Below are 25,247 nucleotides of genomic sequence, written 5' to 3' on the forward strand. Positions count from 1 at the left end.
AAAGGTCCCAGGTTCGATTCCGGTCAGGGGCATGTACATTGGTTGCTGGCACTTCCCCGGTGGCGGGTGTGCAGGAGGCGGCTGGTCCATGTCTGTCATCGACGTTTCTGGCTCTCTATCTCTCTCCCTTTCTCTGTAAAAAATCAATAAAATATATATTACATTAAATAAATAAATAAATAAATAAATAAATAAATAAATAAATAAAATGATAGGTAGTCCCGGTGGCGTGGCTCAGTGGCTGAGCATCAACCTATGAACCAGAAAGTCACGGTTTCATTCCCAGTCAGGACACATAATCCATATAGCTATATATTTTTATATCATTTTGTTGTGGGCTTTATCACCATTGTGGGGAGTGCAGGAGGCATCCAATCAATGATTCTCTCTCATCATTGATGTTTCTATCTTTCTCTCCCACCCCCCTTCCTCTCTTAAATCAATATAATCAATAAAAATATATTTAAAAGAAGTAGAATTATAGGAAGTAGCTTGTGAAGCTCTGTAATGCTGCACATTATTTTGTTCTTGAAGGAATGCTTAAAAGAAAATGACAAATAATATATGTTATGGTCATAGCCCTAGATTATTGAAAACACTCTTAGAGCAAATGATCACTATTTTATAAAAATGGAGCACTCTTGGATCATGTAGATGTGCTTGTGAACACTGAATATGAACTATAATACAGTATTATATTTATTATATGCATACTATTGATACTTTGTTAATCAACTGAGATTTACTTATTAGCTTATTAATATGGCCCCTTCCACCAGCCTCATTGCATAAAACCTCATAGAAGAAAATTGGAAAGTGAAATCATTTTAGCTCTAAATACATTCTGGTTGTCTTTAATAAGATTATCCAAATGCAACAGGAGAAAAACCATTAAGTAAACTGTATGATAACATGTATACATAATGTCACTTAGAGTTAGGAAAGCTTTCCATAGGTTGGTTGAGTTAGATAAGATTTCAAAGGGGAATTTAACTTGACTTTTATGCCAAATACCGTATTTTTCGGACCATAAGACGCTCCGGACCATAAGACGCACCAGTTTTTAGAGAAGGGAAATGAAGAAAAAAAGATTCTGAAACAAATAGTGTCCTAAAATATTTTATGTGCATTAAAACCCAACATCACAGTCATAAACACATGTAATCAACCCTGTAAACAACAGCATTTAGAACCATTTTAGAGCCAGGCAAGCACACAGAGACCACACAGAGCCGGGCAAGTTAAAAAACTTTTTTTTAAAAAGTATATGTGTAGGCTATATTTAGACCATAAGACGCAGGGACTTTTTCCCCCCACTTCTGGGGGGGAAAAAGTGTGTCTTATGGTCCAAAAAATACGGTAAGTCAGTTTTTATTCTTTGCTTTACAAAGTATAACTTTCAATCTCTGCAAAGTAAGCATAAAGGAGATAGAAAACTAAGGGTCTTGGGTACATTTTAGATGACCCTCTTTAGAATTTGAGGATGTATTTTGCATAGGATTCAATGGGTCCTGCAAATTATAACCTCAAAAACTTTATTTTTAGGAATGTGCTTTCTCACATGATAAAGAGGAATCTAATGTGTGAATAACATGCTCCACATTGTTGACACTGACTGGTAACTTTGATCTGTCATGCATGGCCCCTCTGTGACACTTCTTGGTGTGTGTTCTGTTCCTGGCAAGAAGCAGTCACTGCCAGTGGTGCCAAGCTCTTTCTGTGGCTGCTGGAGAGCAAGCCACACTCTGGGCAGGAGCAGGGAGCTCTGAGAATGAGCCTCCACTGTTGTTGCAGGTTCCCATCTCTGTGGTTGATGGCTTGCACTTGGCTACCATGTTCTTTCAAGCAATTCCGTGTATTAACGTTAAAAAACCACTTTTTAAGAAAGGCCAGGAGTAATTTGGTTAAACCAAACAATATGAAAATATACAGCTACATGGATCATACTATGCTATGGGGGAAAAACAAACTAATAATTCATACTGTAAACTAATAACACATACTGTTGGCCTTAGAAATGGGAAAGTATATCCTGAAAGTGCTACTTTTACATTTTCCCCCCTAGAATTATTTTAAATTGTTCTCAGTTCAAAGTGGGTAAAAGAAGCCAAAACCTGCTACCAGGAGGAAAGTTGACAAGTATGTTCTTTCATGATTACTTTGTATTGAGGTGTAAAATTTCTTTTCTATGTAAACAGGGCTTTTAACAACCTGGAAAGGAATGTTAAACAACAAATGAAGGTTGAAACCTTGAGGCCAAAGAAGACATTAAGTAAAGTGAACCCACCCAAATTACCCTAGGATTTGAATAGATCTAGTCTGGAAAAGGATACCTAAGGCTGTCTGGTCACAGGGAATTAATTCTGAGTTCACTGAAGCTGTACTGTTTGCATGGAGAACTGAGATTTTTAAGATGGCTGAAAGGCAAAGACAGCTCAAATAGGCTCTACCAACTCTAATAGGCTACTTTTTTAACTTTTAAGGTGATGTGAATGTCATAGTCTACCAGTCATGGAAAAAGTACACTTAGAAGTGTTTACATAAAATGGGTACTGTTACAGGAAAGCAGAGGTAGACCAGATTTCTCAGGGCAGCTATCCCCACTGAGAGCTGCCAGCAGGCCTGCATTTCCCATTAGACCATTGATGTTCCTGCATCAAGTAAAGTGCTCTGACACCGTGTGGGTGCTTGACTGAAGAAATGAGGCATGTTGCGGACTCTACATTTGTGGCCTGAAAAATATATAAATACGTCAATGATATAGTTAATTACATAGAATTAATTCAATTAGGAACTAATTTATTCTATTTTGAAAAGCATAATTCTAAATTTCTTGCCTAATTTTCATGATAAATGTAGAAAATGTGCTGTTTTCTTCTTAAAATTATAATTGATATGAACTCATTTATTATTCATATACATTTATATCAACATCCCCAAATATTGCTAAGCACCTATGCTGGGTGTTCTGCCAAATGTAAGTGTGCAGTGCTGAGGTGGGGGAAGCTGGTGATAGGGGAACAATTTTGATTTTAAATTGCATCTTTAAGGATGAAGAGATGTTATCTATGCTTAAGGGGGAAATTGTATGAAGTAAGAACATTTAAATAACATCTCAGTTAAGTACTCTACTTTTGTTTTGGTTTTTGTTTGTCTTGTACATTTATCAGTATGTTCATTGGAAGGTTATTACAGGAGGTTAATCTAAACAGGACCAACGTGGGAGTGAATCTGCACACCACAACACTCCAGAAATTCTGTCTGTAAATAAATATTCGGATCCAGATCTTGAATAACTTAAATGGTGTTGATTGATGTGATTTTAAACAGGACTAGCTTGTGTCTCTGAAAATCTGGAGTCTTCACATATGGATATTTATTCCTAGAGATGAAAGAGAAGCCTCATTTAGTTAAATACAGTTGACAGCAGGCTTCATAGATGATTTACACATAGGGTGATCAGATGCATACCAAGAACACTATTCATGCACTGAAACAATTTCCCTTCCATACTATTAAAAAAAAGGGGGCATGTTAGCAGTGCATTTGCATTTCATAGTCAAAATGATTATTACAGTGGAATTAAACGTGATTTCATTTTAAAATCTTGCTGTGTAACTGATAAAAGACAAAACTTTTTCCTTATTGATTTATGATCTATTGTTGCTTTTTTTCTTGTAATCAAGATCCTTCAAGCCAACTTTTATAATGAAGATTAAACCCTGCGCTGTCACTAGGGAAGTTCTGTAACTTCTGGGTCCTGCACATTATCTATTAGGCTACAGAGGTAGTGGGCAGAGATATTTGTTAACCAACTCACTTTGATAAGTTTGCAAGGTTAAAAATAAAAAGATTGCCTGCACTGAATATTATATTGAGTCTGTACAGAGTTGGTTTTTTTTTTCCCCAAAATTTTAAATTTATGCCAAGCCAAATCTTCTATCTGTTCTGAGAAATAAAGACAATGTACAATGGATAGAATGGCGGACACTGGAGTACTACAGCCTAGGTCAAATCTAGCTTTAGTAATTTTTAGCTCTAAGATACTGGGCAATTAATAAGGCCTCACTGCACTCAGCATTTTTATTCATAAGACCAATGTTTACAGTTGCAGGAAAGATGACATGAAATCATGTATATGTTAAGTGCTATAAATGGTAGCTAGTGAGCTTGTTCACAGTGGCTGCAGGCTGTCCTGGGTTCTTGGATTGACTGAGATAGTCTAAGAGAGTTCCATTCAGTCAGTCAGCAAATATTTGCAGCATGTCTATTGGGTGCCAAGCACTCTGAGCCCCAGAAACTATGTGATGAGGCTCAGCCTTGGTCCTTCAAGGGTTTCCCATTTGCAGAGGCCACTTGGCAGGCCTAGAATGCATGCTGTGATGGTGATAGAGAGACACAAAGGCAAGCCTGCTCCTTTTCATTTTGGGTTTTGTTTTTAAATTATTTTATATAAAACTAACTTGTCTCCCCTACCCCTTGCCTCCCAATGAGGACTTTGTCGGAGTTTTTTGTTGTTGTTGTTGTTGCTTATTTTTCTGTTGGCTCAGTGGCTTTTATTAACCCCACTCATTGTTTTTCCAGATTCCCAACTAAACTGACACAGGATGGCTGTTTTATAAAATTGAATCCAAGCCATATTCCTTAGTCAGCACTTGGTTGACTTGGCTGGGAATATGAGGCCTAATATTCTCTCCGGAAGCAAGTGATATATGAACACATTTACATTAGTTCTGAGAAACCAGGGAGTACCGCATCGTTGTTAAGAACTATCTATCTTTAATTGAGTCTTTTCAGGTCTTGCTAACTTGATTCCAAATTCAGGCAGGAAGAGTTATAAGGCGTCCTGGCGGCTTACTGTCTGGGTGGGAGCAGGAGGGCCTTTCAGCCCCAACAGCGGTAATGTAGAGCACACACACACTGATTTCTAAAATGCTGTGGCACACCAATAAATCTATTCTATATTTTTTGCCAATCTGACAAAAAATAGGTATCATTTGATTCATTCACTGGATGGCTATTGTGTTGGCTGTGGTCATTTTTTTTTTTTTATTTGACAGTCGAAGGGAAAAGAGGTCAGTGCTCCTGACTATATAGTCAGGTATTGCATGTCTTAAAAATGCTTGCAGTGAAAATTGCTAATGTAGTGCACACAAATTATCCTTAGGTTTACTTCCCTGTACTGTTCTTACAGGCTCACCTATTGATATAGTGGATTCTATTAATAGGTAGGCTTTCTTACCAAATGGTCATGACTTTCCTGAAAGATTGGAAGTTGTCTTAAACTCATGAATAAAGGCTATTGGGCTCGCATTTACCTTCCTGTGCTATTCTTAGTAACTCTGGCACAGCTGTGAACTGGCTGTCATTCCATACAATAAGGACAAAATTATAACTAATTATTTTACTATTAACTAATTATTTTAGTATTTGCACTTCTAAGAAGAGTGCCAGAGCTTTTGAAGGAAGCACTATTTAAAAATTCTGTATAGACCCTTATATAGTCATATACACACATACATCTAAACTACTCTAACATATATTTGCATATGTATATCTAAATTCACATTTTTCCACCCATTATATATATACACACCCATTTTACTTAAGGGAGGAAAAGATACTAAATTATCAGGCTAATTTAAAGTTAACGTCTATTAACCTTATAAGAGAATACTTTACACACATTCAGAAGAAAACAACCACAAAGTATCTAGCCTTGCCTTTTCCAGAAGGAGTAAAAATTAGAAAAAAATATATAATTTTGAATTTTCGTTTCCCTCCATACATGTTTATTACCTTATTGTCAGACGGACTTCAATAAAGTGTATTCCAAAAGTGAGCACTCCCCTAGCGGTAAACTCTTACAAGTCTTCTTGGCTGTCAAAGAATTATAGAATTTGGATAAGCACCTTACTCACATATATTGGGACTATTGAATATATAATACACGTGAAAATTAATTAGTAGTATCTGTACTTGACTTTCAGTGAAAAATGTAGAGACACTTACCTTTGGTTTTTTTGAATACCTTTGGGTTGTCTGTTGCTTCTGTCTGAATGTTTGTCCCTCTAAACTTCATAGGTTGAAATCCCTAATATCCAATGTGGTGGTGTTAGGAGATGAGGCCTTTGGAAGGTTATTAGGTCATGAGAGTGGACCCCTCATGAATGGGGCATGTGCCCTTCTAAAAGAGACCCAAGAGGGCACCCTTGCCTTCTACCATGTAAGGATACAACTAGAAGTCTACAACTCAAAAGATGTTCCTCGCCTGACTGTGCCTGCACCCTGATCTCAGACTTCCAGCCTCACAACTATGAGATGTAAATATTTGCTTTTTGTTTGTTTTAAATTTACCTTTATGTTGAAAGAATTACAGATTACCCTCTTTTTTCTCCCATTGACCCCTTCCAGCCTGCATTTGCCTCCCACCCCAAGCATTCACTACGTTATTGTCTGTGTCCATGGGTTATGCATATATGCATGTAAGTTCTTTGGTTAATCTCTTCCCACTCACCCCGCCTTCCCGCTGAGATCCAATAGTCTGTTCCATGCTTCTATATCTCTGGATCTATTTTGTTCAGTGTATTTGTTTTTTATAAACCACATAGTCTACAGTATTTTCTTATAGCAGCCTGAATGGACTAAGGATGCTTGGAAGTACACATTTGTTTTAAATCTGTGGAATTCTTAAATAATATTTTGAGAGAATTGACACATAACACTATTCTTAGAAAAATGACTTGGTATAGCATTGAAACAATATGCTATTCTAACCTAGGTTTAGTGCCTTCATTCATTCAGCAAACACCTATTGAGCATCTTCTGTTGTAAAACACTCTGTGACGTACTGGGGATCTGGAAATGAATGATTTACTTCTTGCCATTAAAGAGCTTCCAGTGTGAGGGGAAGGGCAGTTGAATGAACAGATGTTTGTGAGAGCACAGAAATTATCTGACAGATATATACATAACATGCACATGGCAGGAGGAGGCATCTAATGTGGTCTGCAGGGTGAAGGGTGATCAAAGACAGCTTCCAGGAGAAGGTGGTCTCTGGGTTGATGGCTTAGTGAGTTACTGGGAAGGTTCACTAACACAGAGGGAGAGAAAAGTCTGCCTAGGAGCCACATGTAGTTCAGCACAGCTGAGGAATTAGATGGAGAAAAGGGGTGGGTAGAGTGAAGGCTATGATGTTGGAGTTTTGGGACATAATCAAAGAATGAACAATTTATTGAGTGCCTAGCGCTGTAATTTATAGATATTACCCTTATTCTTTTATTGAAAGCATTCTTATTCTTTTTATTCTTTCCACAACTGAAGAAAGAAAAACTTGGGAGCCTAAGTGACTTGACCTAGAGGCCACACGCCTAATGAGTAATACACAAAGAAGATTCAGATCCAATCTTGTCTCCACAGTCAGTGCTCTTTCTGTTGATTTGGGGGCTTGGCTTCCCAGGAGTGTTAAATGACATGTTTATATCCTGCAAGCCTTAAAGAGACACTAACGACTTGCCCTTACTTCCTCTTCCTGGCAAAAATACACTAATTTATTTGGGCACGGAATTTTCACAATATTATTAATTAAATTCTTATAATAACCGAACACAAGCTTTGATAATTAACAGTAATTATTTTTTCTTTAAGTTACTTTCTATGTATTTGAATGGGTTTATTGTCAACAATACTAATTTACATTTGGGTTTAATATAAATAACTAGAGGCCCGGTCCAGGATTCATGCACCAGTGAGGTTTCTTGGCCTAGCCAGGGCCCTCTCGCTAGGGACCCTGTTAGATAACTGGTTTCAGTCTGATCCCTGCAGGCCCAATCCAGACAGGAGGGAGCCTGATCCTGTGCATTGAGCATCTGTCCCTGGTGGTCAATGTGCATCATAGCAACTGGTTGACTGGTTGTTTGGTGGTCAGTCATTTGGTTGCTTAGACATTTATATATATAAATAGGTTGAGCTGGACCTGGTTTAGCAAAACCAAGAAGTAGAAAATAGCAACATAATGTAACAAACAGACAACTGGATTAGGAGTCCATGCAGAGGCTTAAATTAACATCTGTCAAAGTGTAAGCATTCAATTTGATTAGAGTGGTTGATTTCATTATCTGCCTTCTAGAAAATTCATAGACTTCATAGGATTTAAGATTTTCTTCCTCTATAAAATGGAGATAGTTGCTTCATAGGAATAGTGTGAGGATTGAATACAGTGGAGCTGTGCCTGATCAATAGCAGCTACTAGATATAGGTAGGCCATTTTCCTTTCCTTTATCCAGACAATGCAGCCAAAAAACAAGACCACCAATGGAAGACTTTTCCACCTCCTGGTTCTGAATTAAATACAAAATGTTTGTAATTATGGAAAGCAAAAGTCATTGTAATTCTATCCCCTAAATTCTAATCAGCCTCAGTTTACATGCCTAATTTTTGAACTTTAAGAAGAGACAACATTTTCTAGGAGTAGGAAATTTAACAGAAAAATTTTTCATTCTCAATGAGGAACTCCTTCCATAGCCCACTGTCTGCTCTTGCCCCCAAGATTTCAGGCAACAACTCTTTCCTGAATCTTCCTGCTCCCATCCATATTTCATTACTGCTCTTGAACAACTCCTCTTCATTTTGAGGGAAAATCTGCCTCCATGAAAATTTCAGCGAAATGCCTTAATTTTGCTCTGTGAAACAAGAAAGAACTCTAATTTCTCCTCCATGTTTGAAATCTTCAGTTAAATATCTCAATCACTCTCTTCTCTGTCTTTTGATGAAAAATGAGCAACTTTTTAAATAATCCCTTATGTGACATGACCTTCTATCTAGACTTCTCACCATTTTAATCACTTCTCCTTCTAACATACCAAACCTAGGCACAATACTTGAACCTGATCAGCAAGGTACAATTCAACTATTAACAACCTAGAGGATTTGATTGTACTTTCATTAATGACGTCTACTATTATAATAGCTTTTTTTCAGGAATTTCCACTGCACTGCTGGTGTATACTTAAGTTGTAGTTACCTAAAGTTTGCCCCTTTTAAAAAATGTGAACTGCTATGTAGCTATGTTTCTTTAATTCTATATTTATGTGATTTAAAAAAAAAAAACATGGTAGAGTATTTTGCAATTAATTTCATTAGGTTAATTTCAGGTTCTTGGGAAATTTGAAAATTTATGATTGTGTCTTTATTTTTATTTTTTATTTTTTGCCTTGTTTTATCTCTCTTGCTATCAAAGCTCTTTCCTGTCTACAGAAGTGACCAACATTTGCCTCCGTTCATCTCCTTGGCTGGGGCACATTGTGCATGATTGTATGAGGAGGTCAGCCCTGAGTCTGGTGTACAGCCAAATGAGTCAATACAGAATCTCCCAATATTCAAAGGCAAAATTCTGGGTGGATGGTGCCTTGATTAGCTTCATTTGTATTGTCTCTGGGCTTCAAAAATGCATTGTACAAGAGTAGAGAGAACTTTTTACCCAGGTTACTTGTTATCTTTAAAAATATCGAGGCTGCCTTGTCATGAATTGGTTTCATTAAGTTGATATGTTTAGCTAACTGGCAGTGGCTGTAAGATGAGTTACATTTAACTTCTAACCTGCAAGGTTGCTATGAATTTGAGGCAGGGCTAAATAGTTTGGCTCTGAAGTTCATTGTCAGAAAGTATCCAGGATTTCAAATGTGTATCGCAATTAACATTGAGAGTGTGTAAAATTAGGCTACACATGTTATAAGAATCCTTTTTTTACTCTGAAATTTTTGGCTTTTAGATTTCCAGACCTGGCAGGCAATCTTTTTGGCTCTTCTGCTTCTGATCCTGTTTTTACAAAATGCAAACACATGCAAAAACATTGTAATAAACCTCAATGTTCAGTCATGTTCAGTAAGACTTCAAAAGATGTTTGCTTTGAACTTGGTTCTAAAGATGGGCATACCTTCATGAGAATGAAAGATATCTTCTTACTCTCTATGATGTGGTTTGGCCCTTTACAGGGTCCTAAAGTAATCTTTGTTCTGTAAGGCACATTAAATTCACTTTTGGACTAAGAATTAACATAGAAATTTCCTCCTATAGAACATCTTGAGGCACTAGTCTCAAAAGGGGCAAGAGTTTAGACCACAAAGGAAAACCTACACTGCATCAAAGAGACTGGGAATGTCATCATGGGCTCTGGGTCCTGTCTTAGATTTAATAAAGCCTTTAGATTGTGGTTCGTAAGGTTGGTGGGTGTTGGGTGATACGTATAATCTCTGATATCACTGCGAAGTTTACAAAAATGTGAGATGAGGCTGAAGGGCTGTAGGTAGCAGAATATTGCAAAGGTACCTTCTGTAACTAGGTCCTTCCACATCCTTCCCTCCTTTGTTTCATTTCTAAATTTTATCCAGCTTTTCTAATAAACGAACTACAAAACACTCTGTCTGTTCTACAGAGAACCTTTGCCTTTGATCCCACCTCAGATAGATCATTTTATCTGGTGGAACTGAAGGTCTCTTTTTGACAGTTCCATTAGGACTCCCTCCTTTTATTGTTATTCTTATACTAGTGGCCTGGTGCATGAAATTTGTGCATGGAAGGAAAGGGTGTTCCTCTGCCCAGCCTGTACCTCTCCAATCTGGGACCCCTCTAAGGATATTCTACAGCTGGTTTACAGGGATCAGGCCTAAACTGGCAGTTGGACATCCTTCTCACAATCTGGGACTGCTGGCTCCAGCCACTCACCTGCCTGCCTCATTGCCCCTAACCAACTCTGCCTGCTGGCCTGCTCACCTCCAACTGCCCCCCGCCGCTGGCCTGCTCATCCCCAAATGCCCCTCCGCCAGCCAGATCACCCCCAACTGTCCCCTGTGCCTGCCTGCTTACCCCCTATTGCCCCCCGCTGGCCTTCTCACTCCAAACTGCTCCCCCCATCCTGATCCCCTCCAATTGATCCCCACTGACGGTCTGCTCACTTCAAACTGGCTCTGCTGCTAATCTACCAATAGCCCCTGCTGTCTCATCCTGGCCTGATAACCCCTCTGCAACTCAAGGTCCCAGCCCCTTCTTTTCTTCTTCTTCTTCTTTTCTTTTTCCAGCACCTCCTTGAGTGGAGGCCAGGGCTGGCTGGAAGCAAGTATCTAGGATTTATTTATCTTCTATAATTAAAACTTTGTAGCCTTGAGTGAAGGCCAGGGCTGGCCATGGTGGCAGGGAAACTTGGCTTCCTCCATTTCCAGGGAAACTTAAACCTCCTGCTCAGCTCTAGCTCTGTGGCCACCGCCATTTTTGTTGGGATTTATTTATCTTCTAATATTGAAACTTTGTAGCCTTGAACAAAGGCCAGGGCCAGCCATGGTGGCAGGGAAACCCAAGCTTTCTGCTTGCTGCAGCTCTGTGGATGGCTGCCATCTTTGTTTGGTTAATTTCAATACTTGCTCCTGATTGGCTGGTGGGTATGGCTTGTGGGTGTAGCAGAGTGATGGTTAATTTGCATTTTTCTCTTTTATCAATGTAGATTATATCATAGTTTATTTTTGTTTACATTTTGGGGCCATTATAAAACTCAGAACAAACATAGTAAGTTTTCTTTCTCTACTTCACAATTGGATAATAGTTCCTGTGGATCCTGAATAGATCTAAAGTATGACTTCTTGCTACTAAAATCTCCCTGATTCTGTCATTTCTGCAGTATTCAAAACTTTTACACAAAGTCTTTATCTTTCTATGTTTCTCAGCATATTTCCAAAATTATGTCTCTCAAACTGGCCTGTCAAGTCTGATTGAACATCAAAATATATTTTATGTTAGAGTTTGTTGGCAATATAAACCTCTGTTGACTTCTTCCCTCAGGCCCTGCAAATGGTAACAGTAGTTTTTTGTGACTGACAATGTAGAAGCCAAGGCAATCAACATAGCAAATACTGTAATTATTGAGAGTAACGTGAACATGTGGTGGATTGGGTAGGGAAATGCAAGCATGTGGGTTAGGGAAGTCTTCCTGGAACTTAGACTTGCCAAGAGTAGCATTTTACCAGGTGACATCAACAAGATAGCACGTCATGCACAAAGCAATGGGTTGAGGAGGGAAGGAAGGACAGAAGAAAGGGTGAAAGGATATAGAGAGATAGAGTCACTGACTGTGAGGGAACTTGGAATGTATTGAGCATGACTGGAGTATTGCAGAGGGTCATGAGTTGAAGGGTAGATGGTCAGGAACAAAGTATTGTTATGGATATAGTTTTTTTCCATTTCCTCAACAATAAATTCATCTTGACTTGTGCCATTCGCCTCTTTGCAGTTTTGATGTTCCAGACTTTTTAAAGTTTTCTTTATCTCATCCTCAGTCAACCTTCCATTTACCTATGAATTTACTGCTGAAAACGAATTTGTATGTGAAGCCATTCACCTGTCATAAAAAGTGCAATAATTTTTATTGAAAGATTGACACAAAAGTAAGAATAGATGAATTAAAAAGTGACATCTGATTTTCTCACTTTAAGTTCTTCTTCCAAGCTGTATTCCTAAAGAATTTTCCTACCTTATAGAGTATGAGGTTAGTTTCCTCTGTCTTTCACTCAGTAAATTTTCCTCTGTCTTTCACTCTCTAATTTTTCTACCTTATAGAGTATGAGGTTAGTTTCCTCTGTCTTTCACTCACTAAAATTCTGCTAAAACTAATACTAATAATTTCTATTCTGATTAATAATGATGACAGCCAGGGACTTAGTCTCATCTTCTGTGATTTAGACACATTATATTTTATTTAATCATCATAATAAGCCATGAGGCACATAGTGTTAAAACCATTTACAGATGAGGAAATTGAGAATCATATCACTTGTGTAACTTGCCCAGTGCATATGAGCATAAGTGGAAGAACTAGGGTATGAACACATCTTTGCTTGACTCCAAAGCCTGTGCTCTTGCCTCTCTAGGACATCACCACCTTTTGCCACCATCTGTCAGTCCATGGAGTCAAGGCCAAGTCTTTGTCTTGTGCCGGCCTATGTTAAGCAGAAGAAATAACTGTACATAAGTATAGGTGGTGAGTTTGGATGCAATAGTGGGAACTGCCTTTTCAAATTATCCTAGAGGTAGGGAAAACTTCAGAATTAGTAACTTTGATACTGTTAATAAGTTAAAGGACCCCTTATCTTCTCCTCTAAGTCACGCCACTTACTCATCTGGAAGTCACCTCTTTGTCTTGGAAAATCGATTCTACTTCTACACATTTCCCCCAAGCAAGTCACAACTCTCCTAGTAACACTGTTTGTGGCATCAGCTGCCAAGTTTGTGACAGGCTAGATCATTTTAATTTTTGCATTTTGTTTATTTGGTTTGAACACCCTAAGAAATCAATTAAAAATTAGCCCCTTTCAAATAAATGTATTAAAGATTAAAAATATACTTTTGAATTTAAATGTGCTTCTGCATTGTATTCCCTATATTTATTTACATTTACAAGTCAGCGAAAAAGAATTTTTTCTACAAAGTTTAAATTATTCTGTAGCTCATTAAATAATGCAAAGCTCTCTGACATGTGAAACTGGTCTTATTTGTTGTTGAGTTAAAAACTCAGACACATAGTTAAGAGAGACAAACAAAAAATCATTTGTGCCCAAGCATCTGTTAGAGAAATGTTTTCCTCAGTGTAGAAAAATCCCTAGTATTATTACTTACCTAAAAAATCAATCATTTTTTTAATGAAGAAAGCATGGGCTGTGAACAGGAGAAACAAGAGAGTCCCCGTGTTGCAGGATTATTGGACATGTCAGGTTTCCCGTGTGCTGCACCTGAGTCACCATGCAGGAGGTTGGTCACCTTAGCCATTTAACCATTTTGCAAAGACACAGGTTAATTTAATTTTAAAAGAATACATTGTATATTTGATTTAAGTGATGAAACTGACATTCATATTTTACTGACCTTGGAGAATTTATACAGGTACTTTACAAATTCCAAAGTGGCATCCATTGATTTTTTTAAAAAGCTTAATGGAAGAGAATTTAAAGGCTTAATTATTTCAAATTATAAAAATCGTAATTGCCAACTGATTTTTATGAGGTTGGTGTTATAATTAGATTAGCTTAAGATTCAATCAGAAGGATAGGAGTGTCCTTTAACTACAGTACCTTTCTAGACATATAAGTAGTGATTATTCTTTACATAGACCAGAATATTTGGATCAATGAAGGATTAGTGACCATGGAGATGTAGCCAACAAGAGATAGAGCATTATAAATTTCACTCTTATTATTTAAGAGTTTCATTTGGACTTTATATTTATACCTGTAGCAATATAGCCCTGTGTAATAACATAATTAATTAATTCAGTAGCCCTGTGTAATAACATTAATTCAGTAGCCCTGTGTAATAACATAATTAAGAAACATAGCATATAACATTATATCAGCATCTGTATTGTAGGGAATTATAGTATAAAATTAGGAAATAATACATGATGTTAATCTCTATCTAAAAATACAGTGCATAGTATAATTGATGCTCTTCATTGTAATACTTGTGGTTTCATACTGGTATTTGCTCTGTTGTGCCTGGGACCTTGCACAAAATTTTCTTTCTGTCTGATATGAGTCCTCTTTCTATTTAGCTTCCTATTCTGGCTAGTTGACTAAGTCTTGAGGACTAAGCTTTATAATAACTTCCTCAACTCTTAATCCCTCCACATTGTCTTCTTCATCTGGTGTATCCAGTGGGCTGCACCAGTTCCCAGCACATGTGAGCTCTCCATGCATGCTTATTAAATAAATGAAAGGCAGAGTGCCTTTTCCTCCTATTTTTTCCCCATAGCAGCTCGGTTTACCTGCGCCAAGTAACTTTTGCTCTATATTCTAATCACTTGTGTATTTATTTTCTCAAAATGAATTTTTTTATGATAGGGCTTCGTTCTTGTTCAGCAGTTTGTCTCCATATAAACATAGCCTGCGGCACACTATAGATGCTTAATAAATAGGGTGGAATAAATAATGGGTGGGGTTTTGTGGGCCCCTTGGGTTCAGAAATGTCCTGGCCATCCATCTCGAGCTCCCTTCTTCTATGGGTTCTACATACTTCATGTGCTTCTTAAGAAGGTGCTCTCTGTGTTAGGGTTGTTGTTCAGTTTCATTTGAAAGAAGGTGGGGAGAAGGATCATTCTGGTGGAGGTAAGGATCTCATGAAAACGTCTTTGACTGAAATCAGTGCCTGAAGTCTTAGACGTTAAAGGTGTGTGAGGAAATGGACTCTCCATTCAAACGAAAGTCTGTATACATTTTGTCTAAGGATTAGTAAGGGGTGAATAAAAATTAGCTACTGATTGAAAGAAAAGAAACGCGGTACAGTGGAAAATGGCAAAAGACTCAGGAGGGTGTGGGCCTCGTCCTACTTCTGTCTCTAGGATAGTCCATCTCAATGAAAATGTTTCCTTAACTGCAGAATAACGAGGGGAGTGACAAGAGCCTTTGTCTCTAGCAGCCTTGTCAGATGTTTCTTTTTCGGAGTTTATGTCTTGTAATTCACATTTAAAACATTTTTATCTCAACTTTGGTTATATTTAGGTTCATGATAAGTAAAACCACATTTCAGGGAATACCTTTTTTTCCCTCCCCTTTTGTTTAAGGCATAGTTTCCATGTTTTCTGCCCTTTCCCTCCTTCACAGGCCCCGTCCACCTCCCTTTCACCCCCTTTCCTATCTTTGTTTCTCCAGGGAAATTGCATTTGGATATTTTTAATTCATTTCCAGGTGCTTACCAAAATATGAGGCTGTTAGAATGAGTTGTTATTTAAAATGACAATTATTTAAAACTATGGAAAGGACGGCCGATGTTGATAGCTTTGCTTTTTGGAAGATATTTTATCTCACTAGTTTCCCTGCAGGGGGAGGGAGGAGAGGTCAGCATTTGGGCAGGACCATGTTGGAAATGGGGAATCTGAGACAGACACATGAAATCCAGCCTCTTGCTTTGGGCAGTGTCTTCTGATCCTAACACGTAGAGATCCTGCCGCCTTGTTCTTGGCTTTGTCCCCTTGGCCTTGTACCATATCTGTAATCTGCGGGGTGTCTGCTTCCTCTGTATTTTCCACCTGCCATCTTGTACCCCATGCTCCTCCTCCTCAGTGCTCTTCCTCACCAATGCTGTCCCTGTCAGTGAGTTGTGAATGGCAGGTACAGCCATGCGTCGTGAGTCCTGGGTGGCCTTTGAAACAAACAGTGTTGTGTGAGTTGCTCTTTTTCTCTACGACAGAGTTGAAGAGGATCAGCCTGACACTGTGGGGAGAAGAAATCCTGAGAAAGAAGCCTTATAGGACACCTAGTGATTTAGTTACATGTGGTCATCGAGAAAGCCACCTGTTATCACCGGTGCTAGCATAAGAGTGCATGTGTCCAGACAAACCAGGGAAATAATTGCACTCCAGTTCTAGGGAAACCTAGCACCCTCTGCAGTGAGCACCTAGGGATGGGGCTGCAGTGTCTCACCGTTAGCACTCAGGTGTTCAGAGGCCCTCCATCCAGACCGCAGATGCGGGTCCCTCCAGAGAACGTCTGGAACAACTAGCCATTTGTCACCTCAGCCCCTTGCCCTTCCCAGCCAGGCACAGGGGAGGGATTATTAGGACAAAAGGACTGGCCTATCACTTAGCACAGTGTTTCCCAAAGTGTGGTACACGGAACCCCCAGAGGTATGGGAAGAGTTTGGTGGGAGTACGTGTCGCACCGGAGTTTGGTGGGGTTGTGCACTGCACCGTGCTTAGCTGCGCCTAATTCTATCTTCTCATGAGTACGAGGGGTGCTCAGAGTTACGAAAATTATAGAAGGGGTACACATATGTCAAAAGTTTGGGAAACACTGACTTAGCAGATCCAACTGCACAGCATTCCTCCTACACTAGTTTTCCTAATGAGGGGAGATAGTGTAGCAAGTTCAACCATAAAAAAAAAACAAAAAAACACCAGTTTATCTGAAGTAAGTTTCCAGCCATCTCTATATGCTTTGAGTTAAATTCCTCACAGATAAGGGGGTTTCTATGGATTTGACTTTTCTTTATAGTTTATCTTTTATTTTAAATAAGTATATCTTTCCTCTTTTACTATCTTATCCATTGAGTGTCCTACAAGCTTGGAGCATGTGGAAACATCTCAACTGCAGTATATTAATTTTTGTTGTGAAAACCATGATTTGGAAAAAAAAAAAAAAAGTATTACCATATGGAAGTTTACCATACCAGCACTTTACTTCTAGCTTAATTTTGTTTTGAAATGGGCATGCTTTTTAAAAAATCCCCTCAAAGTGCTTTATAGTATACTTTACATTTTTAACCAAAGTAATTTTTTTTATTTTATGTTTTAACGTTTTTATTTCCACAAGGTAAAAAGGGTTAGAGTGGGATCCAGTCTCAGAAATACCCTGCTTAGTGCCTTGATTTTGAACCCTTCACTCAGCACATCTCAGCATTCTTCAATTTATGTATTAAATAGCCCTGGGCATGTCTTTTCTCAAGTCATAGTGAAAAACTAATGAAATGAGATAATATATGTGAAAGTTCTTGAAAAGTTAACAAAGAGGGTCCTCAAAGAGTTGGGAACAAAAGTAAACTTATTCACACATATTTAGTTATTATTTAAACACATATGGTGTCCTAGAATTTATCGTTTCCCGGTATCTCAGCATTTATTTCCAAATGTCTCCCGCATGTAAGATAAAGAGATGATTTATCCAAACTAACAAGTTGTTTGACAATTTTGATCACCAGTGTTCGGATAAACTTGCGATATACATTTACTTATTTTAAATGTCAGTGATTTAAACTGCAGTGGTTACCAGCGTTCAATGAAGTGCTAGGAAAAGGCACAGGTAATGGAGAATTAATTAATAACATACAAGTAAGGGGCAAATGATTTATATAAACATTTGGAAAAGGCAGGTTAATGACCTGTACACTTTCCCTAAAATATTCTTAAGTCCATGTATTAGATCCCTAACCACCTTTCTAGAATACAGACTTAGTGACTTTTTTTTTCTTAATTTTATTGTAAGAGTACATTTGCAAAACATTTTATTCTACACATTTAGCATTCTGTCCTAAGATTTAGTTAGCTATTCTAGGTGGTTATATGTTTATGTGACCTAAAATTGCTGTTGCCTTGAAAAAAAAAATCTTTCACAATAAGAAGTTGCCCATCTGTTAATCTCACAAACATCAACAGAGCTGCTGGGGGGATAGTAAAGCTTTGGTGTTGCTCCTACATTTCACTCTCCTCCATGACTCTCTTCTTTCATTCTTCCTTCTCCCTCTCCTGACCTTGTCAACCTCTCTTCCTCTTTGCCTCTAGGGAGAAGCCCCCAGTGGAGGACAGTCATTGAAAAGCTACATGGAAGAAGTGAGTTTTAAGGTGGCCTGTAACACAGTCTGAAAGCAGTCTGTTACATAGGATGAAACCCTCCCGTGGGCTTTCTCCATCTGCCTGTAGGGTTTCCAGTCGAGGCCCAACAAAACAAGATCACAAATAATGGTATAAAAATGGCTTTTGGTCCTCATCGGTAGGGAGATACTGTGTAGCAATTCATCCTGAAAATGAAGGTATAAACTTAGTGCTATTATGTATTTTCACTCATAAACATTTGCTGATAGCCTAGTAAATGAAAAACATATTATTTTTATTGGACATGTCCAAAAAAATCACATATGATCATTGCTCTTATGATAAGAACAATCTATACCAACTGTCTTAACAATCTAAATGTGTAGATATTTGTGGAAAACCCATTTAGACTTCTGGTTTATTTGGAAGATATCAAAGGGTGCTCTGCATCACATGATGTGTCTTTGTGGAGTTTGCAAATGGAATTTGGGGACTTTCAGGTAAACCAGTGCATAGAATCCTTAAAACTTGATCTGAAACCAATCCACAGAGGTCTCTAAATTAGCTACCTGAATTTGTTTTAGGTGAAGGGAACTGGGAGACAATTTGGAGATGATGTCATGGAAGCACTAAGCATTTGGTTCTCAGCAAGACAATCTGTGTCTCTAAATAGTTTATTCTCCCATGTGCAAATCCATTCAAAAACAACTTTGATTGCCCTGCTAAATGTACTGTGTAGTCCAGTGATTCATTCAGAATACTGAACCCATACTTAAACTCCATTTTACTTCTTGGAAAGAAAAACCATAGTGTATAGCACCCCTTTAAGTATCTAATATTCTGAGTTTTCAAGCTTGTTTGGAAGTGGTTAGAATTTTGTGAAAGGTACATGGAAAAGGGGTAATGAAGAAAATAAAGGAAATAACCAGGCAGATGTTTTAAGTTCAGGTTAGAAAAATCAAAATATATGGAGCAAAACATTGGAGGGTTGGAGCACCAACTTTAAATTTCAACTTAATGAATTTGATATAAAAATTGAGTAGAATACATTAACCAATTCATGTTGCCAAGAAGAGGCAGACACTGCTTTCCACATGTTCACCAATAGAATCTTCCTTTAGGGTTCTGTTTGCTCAAGCTCTTGGCTCAGCATCCCACTTGCTGGCAGGGTGCCTTGTAATGTGTCCTGTATAGGTCTAGCCCTATGGAGGAAAGGGAGCATTGAAATGTTGATATGAAATGAGCTGCATATAGCTTATAGAACTTTTAAAGTGTCTAATACTAGTTTTGCAGTTCTAAAACAACAACAACAACAACAACAAATCCTTATTTTCCTTATCAGTACAGCTGAGCAATCTAAGTGCACATGTCATACACAATTGTAAATGCTTAATGCGGCATGAAGGGTGAGAATGTATACCTTCTCAGTGTGGTCCTCCGACTAGCAACATCATCATCACCTGAGGGCTTGTAAAAAATGCACAATCTCAGGACTTAACACCAGATCCAAAGAATCAAAATCTGCATTCCAACAATATCCCCATGTAATTCATAAACACCCTAAAGTTTGTGGGCATAGCCATAAAGGGTTCTTTCCAATGTTATTTCTAGAGAGGAACTTCATACAGCATGGGGGGGGTAATAAATTTTATATAATATAGGTAGAGTAACATTTTATTAATAAATTTATGAGTTTTGCTTATTCATCTACCCTGAGGAGTTGGTTGGTTCAGGGTATAAAACCTCAGTATCTTATGAGATTCATTACCGACTTTCAGTTTGAGTTTGCAAGTATGTGTGAACTGCCCAAGGTAAACCTTGCCTTCCTTAGGAGTTCAATTTCACATAGTATTTTTATCTAATGTTGGTTGATATTTAGCTTTTAGCTCTTTTTAAAATCAATAAATGATCATATTTTATAGTAAAACTAAGTTTGATCTTAATTAGTGAACTATTGACTTACTAAAAGTTCTTTTCAGACATTAATCCATTAGATCTTTAGGAAATATATACAAACTCTTCTTTATTGTGAACAAGTTAAAAATATGAGCCAAAAATGATAGTTTTTTTCTCTCATTCATACTCTTATTTAACTTTTTCCCCTCTTTCTTCATATTCCTAGAATCAGCAAACAATAAGGAGCAGTATATATAAATACACACACACACACACACACACACACACACACACACACACACACACACATATATATATGCTGAGTTAGCAAACATTTGCTTTTATTTAGTATACATTAAAACTCAAATAAACCATGGTGTTTACATTTTTAATATACTTAGCATTTCTTGCTAAAGTTTGAACAACTCTTTGCAGATCAAAGTCTCTGGTTTTCTTATTTATTTAGTCTTATAATTAAACAGAATCATAACCACATGAAGTTAGACAATTCTGTTTAGACCTAACTCAAAACTAAAGACACAATATGGTCTCCTCAAAAAAATAAAACTAAAATGGAATTTCTGGTCCATATTTTCTGATGTTTAATGCATAATTTTTTCAGGATAGAGTTTATATTTTTGATCATATAAAAAGCAAGGTATTTTGTAATAGTCTACTTTCTCTAATCTTCAAAATTGTTCTAACAATTTTTTTTTAATTACGCATTCTTTACTTACAAGGCTCTTAGTAACTCAAGGCAGAAATAATAATTTCACATTGTAAAAATTTTAGTGTTTGGAATCATAATATCAACATTCATCACACACACACACACTTTAAAATAACTAATTAAAATCAAGTGCTCCAAAGCTCATTATGCCTTTTGTAGAGAAAGTAGTTTTAAAAAATATATTTCTTTAGATGAATAACTGGCAGCAGCATAATATACTAGTTACAAATCCCCTACTTATTGGAGAAATATGTTAAGTATACATAAATCAGGTAAACATTGTGAAATTAAATGGTTGAGGTTCTCTGAAGAACTAAAGACTTAAGTTGATGATTTTTAAAGAACCACTCAGAGCAGTTCTTCACAACCTCAGGAAGCTATTTGGTCAAGGCCGGAGGCAGCATACACAGGAGTGGGAATCAGCTGCAGGTGTCAGGTGGCAGTTTCACAATCTCTCAGGGTGTTAGGAAGGAAAAGCCTGTTGAGTGGCAGACCTTTTTCAAATCAGTGGAAGTTGGTTTTACCAACTGTACCACCGATTCTATGCTACAAAATATAATACCTTAGAATCACTTCTGCCAATTCTGTCTGTCTTTTCCTCTGTTTTGTATTCTGTGATTGTTAACGCAAGGAAGTTCTACTTCCTTGGTTCTACTATATGACATTGTTCTATTATAATAAATAAGATATAATGGACTTTATCATGCATAGAGATTACTTTTTTAAAAATTAAAATAACTATTATTTAGTATCATAGTTTTATTCCACTTAGTAAACTAGGAAATTGAATTTTTTATGTATTTGGGTGCTCCCGTATTGGGTGCATATATATTTACCAGGGTTATTTCTTCTTGTTTGATTGCTCCCTTTAGTATTATGAAGTGGCCTTCATTATCTCTTGTTATGTCCTTCACTCTGAGATCTCATTTGTCAGATATGAGTATTGCTATCCCAGCTTTCTTTTCATTTCCATTTGCCTGGAAAACCTTTTTCCATCCCTTCACCCTCAGTCTGTGTGCATCTCTTTTTCTGAGGTGGGTTTCTTGTAGACAACAGATGTACGAGTCTTGTTTTCTTATCCAATCTGTTACCCTATGTCTTTTGATTGGAGCATTTAAACAATTTACATTTAATGTTATTAATGATAGGTACTCATTTGATGCCATTTTTATTCCATACCCCTGTGTTCCTTCTTCACTTCCTATTTCTTTATTTTTACAGTAGATCCTTTAGCATTTCTTGCATTGCTGGTTTGGTGGAGATAAATTCCTTTAGTCTTTTTTTGTCTGTGAAGCTCCTGATTTCCCCTTCAATTTTGATTGATAGTCTTGCTGGGTACAGTATTCTTGGATTCAGACCCTTTCTTTGCATGACTTTGTATATTTCATCCCATTCCCTTCTGGCCTGATAAGTTTCTTTTGAGAAATCAGTTGTTAGTCTGATGGGGTTCCTTTATATGTAACTTTCTGTCTCTCTCTGGCTGCTTTTAAGATTCTTACTTTGTCATTGGTGTTTGCCAATTTAATTATAATATGTCTTGGCGTCGGTCTTCTGGGATCCATTTTGCTTGGGACTCTGCGAGCATCTTGGATTTGTGTGGGTTTTTTCTTCTCTATCTCAGGAAAGTTTTCTGTCATTATTTCTTGAAATACGTTTTCCATGTCTACCTCGGTTTTCTTTCCTTCTGGAACCCCTATTATTCGAATATTGTTTTGTTTTGCATTGTCCCAAAGCTCCCGTAAGCTCTCCTCCTACTTTTTAATTTTTTTTTTCTAGAAGCTGCTCTAATTGGGTATTTTTTTCCATCTTGTCTTCTAGCTCACTGATGCGATCCTCTGCTTCTTCTAGTCTGCTCTTGATGCTTTCTATTGAGTTCTTCATAGTAGCGATGTCATTTTTCATTTCATCTTGAGTCATCTTCATTTCCTCTTGGTTTTTTTCATTTCCTCTTGGGTCTTACTCATATTGTCAAATTTGTCTTCCATTCTTTTTAGCCATCTTAAGATCGTTACTCTGAATTCTTGCTCAGGTAGGTTGCTTGCCTCTAACTCGTTTACTCCCTTTTCTGGTGATGCCTGCTTTTCTTTCATTTGTGGGCTGTTTCTTTGTTTCCCCATGGTCTCTCTTCAGGATGTCTCTCTCCTGTGTTGATTTATCTCTCCTTTCCGTGGATGATTGAAGATCTCCCTTGAATCCACGCATTTGCGCCAATTGGGGTGTCTCAGCTGCTCGATGGTCTCCTCTGTGGTGGTTTTTCCAGGCCTCCTGTTCCAGTCTTACCAGCATCTGTTTCCATTGACTTTTAGAGAGTGTAGGAAATTGAATTTTTTAAAAGGAAACTCTCACCTATTATTGATATTCATAAGAAATAATGCATGTAATTAAAGGATCATTTTTTAAGTTATAATCCTGGTTCTCATACAGATATAAAATGATCATATGTCAAAGAATGATTCAACTCTTTAATTAATGAAGGAACCAATAAGATGTTGCAACAAATTCAAAGGAGATTTCAAACCCTCACATATATAGTTAAATAAGGAATCTCGAAGTGAAGTTATAAATAAATGCAAAAGCTGGCAAACCTAATGTATATCCATAGGATAATAATTAATTGCATTTAAATTGGCATAATTTGCATGTATGTGGACAAGAATTATTTGTACTACTATAAATTTTTATGAATTACATACGTAGTTGCAAAATGGCTCAAAGTCGGTAAATTACTCTGAACCTGTATCAAATCAGCTAATTGGAAAGACATGTTAGAAAAATTATTACGGTTCCAAATTCTATGAAAGGCCAAGGCTCAAAATACCAGAGTTTGGAGTAAGGAAAGGTTTATTGATTGAGAAGTTGCCAATTGAGAAGATAGGGGTGCTAGCAGTTTCTCAAATTCATTTTAAGAAAGTAAAGAATTCAGGCTTCTTTTATGTCAAGGGATGGGTTGGAGGAAAATAGGAGGGGCTATTTCTGTAAAAACTCAAGCCCCAAGCAGAATTTCTCTGATGATTAGCATCTCTGAAGCAGGCACTGTTAACCTAAAGACCATTGAAACAATGTAGGTGTGAACAAGATGGAGTCATAGACACCCAGCATTTCACTGTTACAAAATGACCTAGTTTTCATTGACTACACTCAATAGTGTTTCATTCATTTCAAAGCCTTTTACAACTTTATCCTACAATTTATTTTGTAATGTTTTTTCACAGTCTACCATATTTTTTCTAACTTTATTATTGACCCCTCTCTTTTCTTTTCCAAAATCCTCTTAATTCAAATTTATAGCTTCCAAAACTTACTACTTCCCTTCTTGGGTTTCAATTGCCCTTTTGCAATCCTCCTAAGAAATAAGCTACAGAAGTATAATTAACTAAAAATTGATGGTTTCAGCCTGATAGAACAGGACATTTCATTAACAAATATAAAGTTATTTTCAAACTTTGTTTAAATATGTAAATTGTGTTTCATTTTAATGGAAGTAGAGGCTTGATTCTTTATCAGAAGAAGCAGTCTATTCAATGCATCTAGAGTAGAGTTGATTTTATATGTAACATGTTTCAGGGATTTTTACTTTATAGAGATCCTATGTTATAGAAGTAAAATAAAAGTGATTAATCTTTTTTGAAAGATGGAAACTAGTGTTTTTTGTATTCATTATATTCTTAACCGAAGGGAAGGAAATATTTAGTTGGCTGAATTGAAGTATCCATTGGTGAAAATATGAGTAAAGGAGCATTTTTTCTCTAAATATATTGAAGTTTCAGGGTCATACATGACATAAATCACTGATTGATTCCATTTAGAGAATCCAAAAATAAGCTAGCCATGTGGAATAACAATACTGCTGGAGTTTATAAAGCACTCATTCTGTTAGCAGATAGAATGATATGTTGATACAAGACTAGCAACTGTTTTCCATATGACACATGTCACTATTTCCCACCACTCCTAGTCCCTGGACATTTGCATACTTATGGTGAAAGTGTTTTGAAAAAAGAATGAATGGTATTTCTTCTAAAAACAATCCAAAGAACTTGCTCTTGGGAATATGAAAGAGTTTGCACTATGCTTAGACCCAGTTGAATATTCTTGTAGAAAAAATTTTTTTCATAAACTGGCAAAGAGGAATGTCAGTTGTTGTTTTTAAAAATAGTCAAGGTTTTAGCTCCTTGACCCCATCAAAAAGAATTATAAGTAGTCTGATGGGCTCAACTTTGGACACACATAGTACTGCCAGCATTGATAAAGAAAACAGGTGCATTACCAGCTGTATTCAAG

General features: G+C 37.2%; 1 protein-coding gene across 5 annotated transcripts in view; it reads left to right on the top strand.

The window, feature by feature from the left end:
- Window positions 1-25,247, top strand: part of CUNH8orf34 (chromosome unknown C8orf34 homolog) — a 226,540-nt gene that overhangs the window by 183,703 nt on the left and 17,590 nt on the right. For 3 of the 5 annotated variants that reach the window (XM_045581469.1, XM_045581467.1, XM_036437098.2), the window contains one exon: window positions 18,311-18,358. The exons of the other annotated variants lie outside the window; for them this stretch is intronic. In XM_045581469.1, coding sequence (XP_045437425.1) covers window positions 18,311-18,358 — 48 coding nt within the window. The remainder of the gene's footprint in view (window positions 1-18,310; window positions 18,359-25,247) is intronic. 5 annotated transcript variants of the gene reach the window in all.

Source organism: Pipistrellus kuhlii, unplaced genomic scaffold, assembly GCF_014108245.1.
Source record: "Pipistrellus kuhlii isolate mPipKuh1 unplaced genomic scaffold, mPipKuh1.p scaffold_m20_p_14, whole genome shotgun sequence".
NCBI lineage: Eukaryota > Metazoa > Chordata > Mammalia > Chiroptera > Vespertilionidae > Pipistrellus > Pipistrellus kuhlii.